The 14,188-nt window shown below is 41.0% G+C and overlaps 1 protein-coding gene across 8 annotated transcripts in view; it reads right to left on the bottom strand.

The window, feature by feature from the left end:
• The window catches only part of ITPR1 (inositol 1,4,5-trisphosphate receptor type 1), a 199,790-nt gene that overhangs the window by 62,466 nt on the left and 123,136 nt on the right, over positions 1 to 14,188 (bottom strand). For 4 of the 8 annotated variants that reach the window (XM_083600272.1, XM_083600270.1, XM_083600274.1 and 1 more), the window contains 3 exons: positions 7,376 to 7,411; positions 5,518 to 5,565; positions 622 to 754 (listed from right to left, as the gene is read on the bottom strand). In XM_083600272.1, coding sequence (XP_083456398.1) covers positions 622 to 754; positions 5,518 to 5,565; positions 7,376 to 7,411 — 217 coding nt within the window. The remainder of the gene's footprint in view (positions 1 to 621; positions 755 to 5,517; positions 5,566 to 7,375; positions 7,412 to 14,188) is intronic. The other 4 variants (XM_083600277.1, XM_083600276.1, XM_083600273.1 and 1 more) reach the window with 3 other exon arrangements.

Here is a 14,188-nt window from a genome sequence, read left to right as displayed (position 1 = left end):
ATGGGATTTTTTTGTTCACTGCCCTGTGAACCTTTGGATTGAAGGGCAGGATATAAATTTAACTGATCATCATTATCATCCTATGTGTCAGAAACCTCTTTAAATAGCAAGGGCTTGGACCCAATGGCAAGTCATGTAAGGTTTGTGGAAAAGGCACCATCTTGTTAACAGAAGGCCATCAAGCCACCTCTGTTTCGAAAGCAGTACTAAGTCCTTCAAAATGCAAATAAAGGTTTTTTTAAAACAAACAAACAAAAACCGTGTGAAATATGACAAAAACCACATGTTGGGAATGGACTTCTACATACAGATTTTGGGAACTGGCAAGAAATTGGTCCTGAATATATATATATATATATATATATATATATATATATATATATATATATATATAATTTGAAAAGTCTAGAAATGGAAGGATGGAGAAGGCAATTAGTGGATTCATTTTCAACTTTTTAAGGAACTGCAGTAATTCTCCTCTGTAAATGACAATGTGAAAAAAATACCTGCTGACAACCTGCCAAAGCTATTAAATAACTGATTTGTTATTCAGAGACAGAACGTTCAACATGGCAGGCTAGAGTCACACAAAATTCATAATTAGCACAGCGAACATCCTACCTCCTCCCCCAGCTTTGCCAGGACCTCCAGGAGACAATGGGCCATTGCCAAAGCTGGTCAGGCTCTCTCTTCTTCCTGTGCTTCTGATGTTGCCATAGTAACGGTTGACCAAAACCTGTCTGAGTGCCTCACCCTTAATTCAAACAAGATATTAAATTAAAGAACAACAACATGTAGACAAATTATGAGTGTAGCAGGGTTGCAGGACTCAAAAGGACTAGCAAAAGTTATTTTTAGTACAATTATACAGCAAGACGACAACAGCAATGGGGCTGAGAAAGAGAGAGAATGTTATTAAGGGATTAAAATATTATAATAATTAAAAAAACACTGTTGCCAGATATATAAAATATATCACTTAAAAAATCTGTCTCCATAAGTTGAGATAAATATTATGAAATAGTAACAGAAAGATGGTATTTCCAGAATTTATCCTGACCTTTTCTAACTAATACCAGTTATTATTTATTCATTAAGTGTTATGAAAGCATATTTTGAAAGGCAACATTCTTCTTTAATTTCAGACTTGATACAAATTTATTCGCTACTATGTAACAAGTGTCACTACCTACAAAGTATTTTGAATATGATCACTACACTTAGAATAAAGCTATTGTGGTTCAGGTTATCCCTGATTTGTTACATTCATAGATTTTAAGGCCTATTACCTCTTTAAATCAGACAGCTAGTCCCCCTACTATAAACACACTCTATGAGCACTGACCTCTTAGTCACCAAGATGTAAGGCCCTACGTGGTGGGTAGGATATCTAGCTTATTTGAACAGATACATCACACAAAAGGAGATAGAACCTATAGCCCCCTTCATCTACTCCCACACGCCTCACAACATTGGAAACAGTCACTAATTTATCTGCCAGCAAATTATGGGAATAAGTGGCTGTGAATCTTCACTGTAGACTGGATGACTTTAGATAGCAAAATTCTCACCAACTGTCCAAGAAAACAAAAGGTGATATGTTGAAAACAAAAAGATGCCCAACTCCTCAAAGAATGAATCCAATACCTGATCTAGGTATGGTCCTTGTATCTCAGCCTTTTTTGTTCATGATGGTTTAGAGAGGAGTGCAGATGTTCATATACAGCAGGGACGTCCAACTCCCAAGAGACTGTGATCTACTCACAGAATGAAAAACTGGCAATGACCTTTTTTTAGGGAGGTTGGTCGGAATTGTCAACCTTTTTTTAGGGGTCAGGGCAGCAACAAAAATAGATAGACAAGAAGTCATCCCGCCAGCGGAAACTTCTTCTGCCACTCTTGAAATCGTGCACACATAAAGGAAAGAGGGAGGACGCAAGGCCAAATGGGAAAATGAGCCCAGGATCAACTAATAACAACCAGGGGTTGACCTGTCGATCATGGTCAACCTGTTGGACATCCCTGATATACAGGATCTGTGCTTTCCTGATATAGATTATAGCAATGGGCCTCTACTTGGGGCCTGACCTTGGAAAAGGTTTGGAGGCTACAGCTGTGGCAGAATCCAGTGGCTCAGTTTCTGAGAACAGTGACTAAAGGACAACACATCGTTCCAGTTCAGAGAGTACTGCACTAATCTGTACCCAATTCAAGGTACAGATACTTGTGTGGTGATTTGGCGGGCCTACCATATGCTCCAACCAGTAGGTGCCAGTCAGGAGGAGAGGCCTTTCTCTCACTACAGCTGCCAGTATGAACACAAGAGAGGACTTTCCCCATGACAGTGTCCTCTTCTCTGAAACTCCCTCCTGGGGAAATCTGGCACTCCCTTCCCTGGCTTCTTTTTTTTTTTTTTTGGTGGGGGCGGGGACAGGTAGGGATATTCTGCTCTTTAACTTGTTTGTCTCCATCTCCTTGCCTAAATGAACCATTGGTGCTGCCACACACACATAACTGGCACTTTTTAGCTCCTCTCCAGTGAGTTGTTGTAGGGCTGGGTGAAGATTTGAGAAGCCGAAAGTCACAATAGATCAGTAATAGGCATTGTACATTAGTTGCCCTTTGATGAACCACCTTGAGAGCTCTCCAGATGTTTGCAAAACATTATTTGTGGCCCATTTCAAGATAATTCATGTAATGAAGTGTGTGTTTTTTAATAAAAATATCCCTCCTAAGCACTCCCTCATAGCAAGAGATATCCTGCACTTGGGACTTGTTCAATGAAGCATATTTAAATGGTATCATTGGCTTTGGGACTTCCTAGTACTTTTCCCATCCACAAACCTGGATGGATTAAGCCCAGAGAGACCCACATCTGCTTCTGAAAGTGACAATGCCCATCATAATGGAGTGACCGTAAGCTTTTAAGTAGGCACTAGATGGCTCCCAGACTGGCAGCTCTCCATGTTAGTAATCATTGTTCTTCACTCAACTGAATTCACCTGTGAAAAACTAATGAAGCAAAAGGATATATTTAATAAGTGGAATTGAAAAGGAAATGACCCGTTTAGTTTGAACGCTTCCTTACTCTTTACTTCCAGGAGAATTGCACCGTAAGTTGCAGATTCTCACTCCTCTCCCTAGATAGCCTTAAGCAACTAGTTATGGAAATGTCCTTATCCGTTACACTAGCATTCATTTGACAGCTGCAACTAGGTGGTTCATTCTTCTAACATACCTCCATGTTAAAGGTAAACGGGTTATAAACTGGCTAGAAAAATCCTGACATAGGGCAGTTCGTCAGAATCTAAAAACAACTGGGTTTCTACTAGAGACAGAAAAACAATAATTTTCTATAAACAGAATGAACTTCATGGCTTAAATATTTTCATATTTTTCCATGTAGTAGAAAATAGATGCACTGGCCTTTTGGCCACCTTTAGAACAAACACAGAAGTCCAACTTATTACCTGAGTAGGATCATTGTTCTGTGGTGGAGGAAACTGGCTTATTCAGATTCAGATCATTGGTCTACCCAGCTCATTACTGTCTGCCAGGGACTGAACCTGGAGCCTTTTGCATGCAAAGCATGTGCTCTGTTGCTGAGGTACAACAGTGCCTCATAGACATGGTAAGGAAAAGAACACAATCCATTCCTTCCACCATGGAACAATGATCTGCGACACAGTGAGTGAGCCAGTCCAGAGACTCAAATGTATTTTAAGCATCTCATTTTTAATGAGACCAAACTCCACCTTTCTCACTAGAGTTATTTCTGCCGCAAAAAAAAACAGATTGTGGAACATGTTCCACCAAAATATTCTGTTAATATTACCCACTATCTGCATTTTCCAGAAACAACTAAATATATATTTGTTCTGTCAGGCTTTCCTAGCTACAGAAACATCTATTTTGTATGGTTTCTGTCTTGTTTTAAATTTATTTTTTGTGCTTTAACTGCTTTTAATAATTTTTAGTGCAAATTGCCTTTAGATGGTTGTTTAGGAGATTATTAATAAATCAATGATATTTAGTGGTGGTGGTGGTGGTGGTGGAGAAAGAAGAAGAAGAAGAAGAAGAAGAAGAAGAAGAAGAAGAATAAGAAGAAGAAGAAGAAGAAGAAGAAGAAGAAGAAGAAGAAGAAGAAGTTGTTCAGCATCACACTGAAGCATTAATGACAATAGAGACCTCACAAAAACCCAATTCAAACAATCATGGGGTGAGTTAATTAGAAGGAGACAACAAAATCTGCATAGCTGTCTATGTTGACATCAATCCTGCACAGTTTGCAAGGCTGGAAGCAAAGCACATACAACAGACCCAGGCAAGTTTAATAGGCATCCAATTTCTCCCCCTAGGAGAAAATTGATTTATGTTAATGAAGTGCTAGAGCTGAGTTTTATATTCTTATTTCTACAATATTTACTACCAGTTGCCGTTAACAACTGGCCCACAGAAGTCTTTCTCAGTTCCTGTAGGGCCCCCTCCATCTGTCGTGGCTGAAGTTCAGGTTGCAGTATGCGGTTTTTGTTCAGGGTGTGCGCAGCACCCACAATAGTTCCTCCTGTTTGAAAATGTGCCCACGGGGCCTAAAATATTGGCAAAAGCTGATCTACAGTATATGGAACAGTAGAATTGATCCTCAAGCCCAGTAGGAAAAAGAAGGCATGCCTCTTCATAATATTAGTATGGGGCACCTGTGTTACTTCCAGTAGAGAAAGAAATAACATTGCTAAAATCATGCATTGAAATAGGCAGACAGTAGGCTACTGGAAAAAACACAAATAATTTTGTGTATTCTGCTGCTATATTTCAGCATTGGCTGCAAGAGTTTTCCAACTGATTATGTTAAAATAAATCCTGAGCTTTAGGACTATGGGTTGGTCAAGCGAAGACACCTCTGTTTCTAATAGTCTATGCAGCAGAATACTGCAATATTACAGGACCCCTAGAGAGATAAGCCCTCTAAATTACAGCTTTAGAAGACTTTGTGGGACATGGTTTAACTACAAGTGGGGAGAGGGGCACACAAGGTGATATTAATGGGCTTCATTAATGCTGTAACCTTCCCCCCAAAACTGAAACCCTGCATCTATGGTACAGAACACATTATATAAGGAAAGAGACATTGCACCAATGTTTCTTCCCTGAAAGCAAGTCCTAATTTCTAAAACACTTACTACCAGTTGCCACTGCAGCTACATCTATATTAACTTAATTTACAATGTCATATGTCACAAGTCAGGTGACACCATTAAAAATAAATAAAAGAACACACCCACACATTCTCTAACATCCGAAAGCCTCCAGAATCTAATCTGGACCTATCAAATAGCATTTGTCATCTTTGTTCAGTAATATTTTTGAAATTTGCAACAGCAACAAACAGATGGATCCTTCAGCTACTTCCACATTTTCTTTATGCTATTTAAAAAGTGAGAAAAAGGAACAAAGAAAGCCCAGGTGTAATTAGCACCCAACATATTAAACCTAAACACCACCATAGAATATACGTACCCTTTTATGATCTTCAAGCTGTCTTTGTGGTAGACTTTGATCAAGCTCCTGGCGAGTATGCAAAAATTCTGTTTTAAAGTCTGATACTAAAGAGACACTAAATAAATTTAGCACCAATAACTAACTAGTTGCTGCAATGAATTTGTTCAACATTCATCTAGCCTTGATAGCACTGGCTCTAACATTCTTTCTCTACCTAACCATAATGAATGAAGAGAAAAAAGAAATTGCCAATGGTTGCCTCCATGCAATATACAGACACGTCACAGTTTAATGTGCAGTTATTTTGGACACAATTCACTCCAAATATCTGTTTCAAAAAATGGAACTTAAGAAAAAGTGCTTCATTTCTGCTTGATGTAAACTAGAAATGTTAACTTTAAAAGAAGGGCCAACACTACAAGTAGATCTTTTATTGTCAGTCTTCATTATTAGTTTTTAAAGAAATGTTTTGGAAATTTGGTCTGGTTTGAATATAAGATAAACTATGGTTTAGTGTTTCATGCAGAAGCCATAGTGAGTTGTGGCTTTAAGACATTCCCCTTCTCCTCCCTCTAGCACAGACCTGAGGAGAAAACACAAAGTATCCACTTCTGATTTTAAACCAATCACAGTTGCTTGCTATGTCTGAATTCTGGGAACTCTGGTTAGTTTAAAAGCAACAGATTTTAATTTCCTCTCGTCTGTGAGAAGAGGAAGAAAGGGGTGCATATAAGTGATTGTGGCTCCAAGCACAGTGAGCCAGTGACCTGGGTGGTGATTCTGTAATAGCAGGAATGATGACAAGATAATAATCTGGGATTTAAATTGGCCACAACTTCATTGATTACAGATGTAGTAGACTTTGGAATAGGCACTGAGTGTGTATCCTAAATCAACCAACCCACTTGCTGATTGATTACTCCTTCAGGGTTGATGGGGGATTCAAGGATCTCCCCATAACGCAGATCAAATGAGGCAATCCCACCAGGGCGCCAGTAGGGTGTTCTTTGGCCCAACGGCCCCCGTCTGGACCACTGGACAGAACCTTCCCTCTGGATCTTTTACTGGGGTACCCTGAATTAAGTAGACCCACTGAAATCAATTGACCAAAATCTACTATATGACTAATACTGGATATCACCCCAAAACAAAAGTAAAAAGTCTGCAAGTAACATGCAAAGTACTCTCTCTGATAAAACGTTCACACATGACAGTCACCAACGTTTACGCATACAAAACACTGAACCACACTTTCCCAATACATGCATGTTCATTATGTTACTGAGTCATCCTGTAAGAAAAGGTCAGTAAATCTGTTTAAAGTACAAGTAGCTTATTTTCAAGCAGGATTACACGGCCTACAAGATTAATGGGCATCATGTTCCGCTTCAAAAGCCTCATGAAAAGTAGTATAAAAGTTCAAAAGATAAATAATAAAAACAGAAACACATAGCTCAAGGGCAATCTACTGTAAATGGAGATCCAAGTACAGGCTTCTCTTGCTACACCAAGGTGATAGGTATTTTGAATTTCAAGAGACTAAGTACATTGCAGTTATATTTAAATATTCCAACTTTTGTTCAATATTTCTTTGATAGTAAGATGTAGTTAGGCATCTATCAGAATTAATAGACATAGCCCTTTGCTATTTTGTTTTTCCATTTCTCTCTCTCTCTTTTTTAGTGAAGCAGGATAAATTCGTCCACTTAGCACTATAATCCAAGCAGTTGGAACACATGCAGAGAACACTGGCTAAACTTCACTGATCTGAACGGAACTGGAACCACCAAAAAGACAGACAGACATCCAACCACAGCTACTTTAAAAACCACCAATATTTGCATGTTTTGCAAATATAGGTGAGCGAGTGACAGACCTCTATGGAGCTTTCCATTTCTGGTGACTGTGGCAGCTATTTAAAAGCAAAATTGTAAAAAGAAAATTCATTAGTCATCAATCTTTCCCGTAAACCAATGATTGGCACATGGAGATATTGACTTTTTTTTTACAAGACAACAAAATACTGATTTGACAACAGTACAGAATCCTGTCCCCCATCCCCCCCCCCAAAAAAAAGATCCTTGGAAAAATAGGCATATGCCTAAAGTACATGGTCATTAGCACAATGTCCACATGCATATCTTGCTCAGAAATGCCAATCCCAGTCATATACACATCAATATGCTAGGGATGTAGTGTTAAATATCTGTTCCCAGTTCATACAGTTCCCTTTTATTAATTTAATCACAGTGGACTTCTCACCTCCAGTCCAAAATAATGGAAGAAAAAACGTTCAAGACATACACAAGCAGGAATGCCATGTCCAAGAATACACAATTAAATTCTAACCTTTTCCAATACCAAACCTTCCTCTTCCACAATATATGTGGTACAGATTTGCTATGAGCAGCAGCAAAACAGAATGTCTGCATAGCTGATCAGTAATGCTTTCAGCATTTAAATGTTTAAAAAATGACTAAGGAACATATTCAAACTTTAAATGACTATACCAAAATCCATTAAAAACATGAACATCTATTGCAAACCAATACCGCATGCACAAGGAAACACCTAGATAACACAAGTAAACTGAAGGCAAACAACACCACACAGACATACCAAGCACTGGACTATAACCTGTAATAGCAGCAGTAGTAGAAGTAATAATGATGATGATGATGACTTGGAATTCGGTCATGTTACATGAAAAAGGGATGCTTTTCATATTATGTTTAAATATATGGAACGGCAAGATTCGGGTCTATTTCTGAAAATACGTGTAAATTAAAGTATTGCCAAAGAACGTTACGAGCGGCTAACTCCCAGACAATCTTGTACAATGCCCAACTATTTCTGGAGTGGTCTCTTTTCCTGAACTAGTTCCAAGAAGATGGATGCTTGTTTTCAGGAGACTTTGTAAACCCTTAAATGAGAAGCAGCTGTAGGAGCTTATCCTCCTTCACCTAACATCAGGGGTCAGCAACCTTTTTCAGCCATGGGCCGGTCCACCATCCCTCAGACCTTGTGGGGGACCGGACTATATTTTGGAAAAAAAATATGAAGGAATTCCTATGCCCCATAAATAACCCAGAGATGCATTTTAAATAAAAGGACACATTCCACTCATGTAAAAACACGCTGATTCCCGGGCCATCCGTGGGCTGGATTGAGAAGGCGATTGGGCCGCATCCGGCCCACAGGCCTTAGGTTGCCTACCCCTGATCTAGCTCATTCTGGTATATCTATCCTCTTTTCAGATCATACTGGAAGTTTTAAACAAAATAGTTTTCTTCTGGTCCAAAGTGTATAAAAATGTTAAATAGCTTGCCTACAACTCCAAGGCCCATTCACTCCAATACTACCACCTTTTAACAACAGGATTGCAAGGTACAAGCTGTTAAAGAAAGAGTTCCATTCCCCAAAAATGTAATTCTGAAAGCATTTCCCTGCTGTTTTGCTATACTGTTGTTAAGTAAAGGGGGACTTTTCTTGGCCAACTATTTACATATTATCAAAGATTTAGCAAAGTAAAGTTACTGTAATAGTTAAGCATATATATATATTGCTGAAACAACAAATCTCAAAAGAGAATTTAGTCATTATAGATTAGAAATTAATGAATGCTAGGGTTTTAGTTATTTGTGATAGGAAAGGAGAATGCAAGCTGCAAAGGCTTAGTAAAGAGAAAACCTGTTAACATGAGAAAAGGTGTTGAGGGGCCACTGAGGAGAGGAATCCTTCAGCCTGGGGGATAAGATGTTACCAAGGTGACGGGGTGTGTGTTTGAGGGGACAGGAAAAGGGAGTTTTCAAGCAAGGGTAGCTTGGAGGAAGAAGCAGGAAGAGGGGCAGGGAGCGAGAGAGAAGCAGTAGGATGCCTGTGTTGCTGCCTCTTGAACAGGCCATGCATTTGGTAATCACTATGCAAAGTGCTTTCAAGCCCTGTGATTTGTGTTTGGAAACCCTTCGGCCGAGCCCCACCCTTAATTGCCTGCCCTGGGGGTAAGGGGAGGTAGATATGTAGAGGATATGGCTTGGCAAGAAGAGCCTTGTGGGTCAAAGGCCATGCAAGCCATATTTGGCTTATGGGGGCAGTTTCCCCATCCTTGCTGTATGACAAGCATAAACGGTTTAGGTGAAAATGATTTGGATTTTTGGGGTGAGTGCGTAAGCGAGTTGGGGAGCATGCCATATAAAAACTGAGCAGTCTTCACTGTTCTTAAAACCATTTAAAAGCCCCCACATCCTAGCTAGCAGGAACATTAGGCCAAACACAAGGATTTAAAAACACTTTAAGGCTAATTAAGATTCCTTGGCCACATTGTACAGTTAAAAAAGTGTAAAGGTAAAGGTAAAGGTACCGCTGCCCGTACGGGCCAGTCTTGACAGACTCTGGGGTTGTGCGCTCATCTCACTCTATAGGCCGGGAGCCAGCGCTGTCCGCAGACACTTCTGGGTCACGTGGCCAGCGTGACGATGCTGCTCTGGCGAGCCAGAGCCACACACGGAAATGCCGTTTACCTTCCCGCTAGTAAGCGGTCCCTATTTATCTACTTGCACCCGGGGGTGCTTTCGAACTGCTAGGTTGGCAGGCGCTGGGACCGAGCAACGGGAGCGCACCCCGCCGCGGGGATTCGAACCACCGACCAGCGATCGGCAAGCCCTAGGCGCTGAGGTTTAACCCACAGCGCCACCCGCTGTGTACCCGCCCCCAATTTAATTGGTTCCTCCAGGTCAAGAGCTCAAGAAATGTTACCTCTGGTTTTGCAGGTAACAAATGGACCTGTGAAATTGGAGAATAATGTTTGGCCCACCTTTAGTTTGAACCAGTGTGGCCCAATCTGATGGCCTTTACATGTTTTGGACAGCAGCCCCAGTTAACCCAGCCAAGTTGTAGTCCAAAAAAATATATGGAGGGGACTTTGGTAGTGAGAGAAGGCTGGTTTAAACTATGGTTCCTTGGAATATGCTAGCTTCAGAAATGACAAACTTATTTCTGCTTGTTTCAAAGAACCATAGTTTAAACTAAGCACAGTTTATCCTTTCTGGGCATAATGCTACTTATTTCCTCTTCTGGGATGCATCAGAAAAGAGGGAATGGGAGCACTGAAGCTTGAGACAGAAGCAGTCTTGTTAGTGTAGCACTGAAATATGGTTTCAGTCATTAAAATATATTTCATATTTTCAAAGAATGTACCAGTGCATTTTGGGGGGACTTGACTATACAGGTACAAAATAATTACAAGTCCACTTCATTACTCTTCAGTTTAAGTGACCATTAAAATGAGAACAGAACATTTTCAAGGAGACATAACCTGAATAGTACACCTGGAGCTATTCTTATCCCTATTTGTGGCTTAGGGCAGTTTCCTTAAAGTACTTTTAGTCAGCAAAATTACAAGTTTAACTGTGTCCCAAAATTTCAGCATTCCTATTTCCAATGCATATTTTTCCCTAAACAAATTCTAAAGTGACATGCAAAGCGTAAAAACAGATTAAAAGCAAATATGCAAAAACATGAATTGAAAAATTTCACTCACACACGCACATACATACTTTGTCTTTGGGGTCTAATATAGTATGCTGTTCCCCAGATTATTTATTTGTACATGCTTGTATCCAACAATACTGATCTGCTTGCGCAATGAAGCTTCTCACTCCTCTCCTCTGCAGCCCCACACCCATCAAAATGTGTTCCAGCAACTTGGGAGACATTCCAGAGCAAATTTTGGAGAGGAAAGTCCTTATGTGACAAAACTCTGTTCACACAGAGTTGCACATGTGTGTGTGTTACTTCCCTCTTCCCTCCATGCAGGGAGGAACTTAAAACGAAAACCTTCCCTGAGTCGGTAACAAGTCAAGGCAATGCTGGCAAGGTTAGTTACATTAGTGGACTGACCCCTCTCCTCCAACAGCAATATACAGCAGGGGTAGGCAACCTAAGGCCCATGGGCCACAAGCAGCCGACGGGGGTCATTTATCCGGCCCATGAGTGGCCCCCGAACCAAACCGCCCGCTTGGTGAGTCCTCGCGCACTGCACTAAACCAGCACAGTGCGGCACGGGGACTTGCTTCCACGGCACTGGAAATCGCGTCTGTGCAGACACAGACACTGGAAATCGGGGGGGCACTCACACACACACGCAATACAGCCCACAGAGGGATCTCCGCTGGAGTGAACCGGCCCAGGTGAGGTACGCCTTGCTGACCCCTGATCTACAGCTTCTATGTAGGAGAGGAGAGGAGAGGAGGAAGAGGAGAGGAGAGGAGACGAGAGGAGAGGCATGAAACACTTGGCTGAAAACACTCAATGTTATGACTAGCCTTGAAATGCTTCTCTTTCCCTCTTTCTCGTTCCACACCCTACTGGAGCTGCTGCCCTTTCTTCTGGCAAGACACCCAACAGTTATAAAACAGTGGCCATGGGAAAAACTTCATTTGTTGAATGTGTGCCTGGCATGCAGCTGAAAAGGCAAAGGCTCAAAAATACTCCCTTTATCCTATCAGTTGTCTTTGATAATAAATGCAAATTTGCTTATGATGTACGCATGAAAATATATGCGGGGATGGGGGAGCTCCCTTTAAATACAATCACTTAAGCATAATGAGCCGCTTAGTAATCTGGACCAAAGTCTTTTATAGACGAGCAAATTCTCCAGCACAGGGCTGGTTATAAAATATTCCCTCTTTCTTTCTGCATGCAAACCCCCACCACCACCTCTCTTGCTTTTACAGCACTATTATAGCTTTGGGCACAGTTCCCTGTATGCTTCCTTGAAGCTGTATTAGCATTTTAATGTTGCTGCTTTTTTCTTTTTTAAAAAAAGAAATGCTTTAGCAACCACACAGACTGCAATATCTGCCAGCATAGTCTGGGATACTGACAGCCAGAGTCTGGGCTGAACTAACAGTAAACAGCTCCACCACATTTTATTGGCAATTACTGCTGAAGGTCACACATCAGCAGCAAGCCTAAATTCCAGGAAGAAAAAAAAAAGATGCCTGTTATGTAACTGCTGCTTGGCTGTTGGCAGGTGCCCAACTGAGCAGTTCACTGCAATGTAGGAGGGAGAGAGAGAGAGAGAGAGAGAGAGAGAGAAGGCAAGTAGGACATCTCTCTGTTCCATTCAGCATCACCAGAATGCCCCCTTCAGGCAAAGTTTAATAGTTTCAGAAGAGAGATCAGTTCTTCTAAACGCTATCTCACTCCAGTGTTCCATTTAATTCCTTCTGTTTTACAACTTTCTTTATCAAGGCCATTAAGATTTTCAATTACTCTTCCTCCTCCTTTTTTAAAAAAAGAGACAAGGCTTATTTAATATATCCAGTTGCTATTGAAGGAACAACACACCTCCAAGATCAATAAAAGGTAAAGGGACCCCTGACCATTAGGTCCAGTCGTGGCCGACTCTGGGGTTGCGGCGCTCATCTCGCTTTATTGGCCGAGGGAGCCGGCGTACAGCTTCCGGGTCATGTGGCCAGCATGACTAAGCTGCTTCTGGTGAACCAGAGCAGTGCACGGAAACGCCGTTTACCTTCCCGCCAGAGCGGTACCTATTTATCTACTTGCACTTTGACGTGCTTTCGAACTGCTAGGTTGGCAGGAGCCAATTAATTGGCAGGGCAATTAATCCATTTATGTAACCAGCAGAAATACAAAATTAAAATTATATTAGTCCTACATGCATATATATTTCCCACCCACCCCCCAGCACAGAAACCCATTTCACATAAGGTCCTTGGGCAACAAAGCTCTGAAGCTGGTGGTATGTAGGAAATACCATAGAATCATAGAGTTAGAAGGGACCCCCAAAGGGTCATTAGTCCAACCCCATGGAATGCAGGAATCTCAACTAAAGCATCCGTGACAGGTGGACATCCAACCTCTGCTTAAAAAACTCCAAGGAAGGAAAGTTCACAACCTTCCAAGGGGGCCCCTTCCAATTAGTTAGTTCCTCATTTTCCATTTGTTCAATCCCTTTTGTCCAGATTCACCTAAGATGGCATGTACTTGCCTCTATTCCAGGACTGACTGTGCACATTAGGGTAATTGTTAGCCAAGGTTTTCTGTTTCCTTCATTTTTCTTAGCAGAACTGCCGAAGGAGTTTCCAGGAGTTGGAGAGTTCTTATTTTCCTGTTCTTCTACCTTAAGGCAGCAGTTTCATGACTGCATAATTACTATTCACTGTAATTTTATCTCACCTTTCTTCTACTGATACTTGTTCTGAGGTTAGGTTTAATATAACCAACGGTTCTCGCTCCAAAAGGAATTTGCTTATCAGCAGCCAGTCCACAACTGCAGCAATGGAGTGTTAAGTTGAAAGCCCAGCACTTCAAGCAGAGATTCCATTGGTTTAAATGGGGTATTTCTTATTTGGAAAACTCCACAGCTGAGTTAACCATTGCACTAGGCTACTCCTATTCTTTGTCAACCTAGCCAGGATCCCTTTCTTTTCTTAATGTGTCACACAGTATGTGCTGCTGGTGAGCAGTACAAAGCACTAGTTAAATGGAGGACGCACACCCACAAAATTAAGTACTGCTGCCTATATTTCTGCATTGGACAAAGTGGGTTCTAGTGCATGAAACCTTATGGAAGAGACCTACAGTTCTATACATGTCAGAAACCAAAGACATATAGTTGGGCTAGCAAAGAGGATGAGCAAATAATTGGACTTGCAGGAGCGTA

This window comes from Podarcis filfolensis (genome assembly GCF_964270895.1).
Source record: "Podarcis filfolensis genome assembly, chromosome: 2".
In the NCBI taxonomy this organism is placed as follows: Eukaryota; Metazoa; Chordata; class Lepidosauria; order Squamata; family Lacertidae; genus Podarcis; species Podarcis filfolensis.
This window is presented reverse-complemented; position numbering and strand designations above follow the sequence as displayed.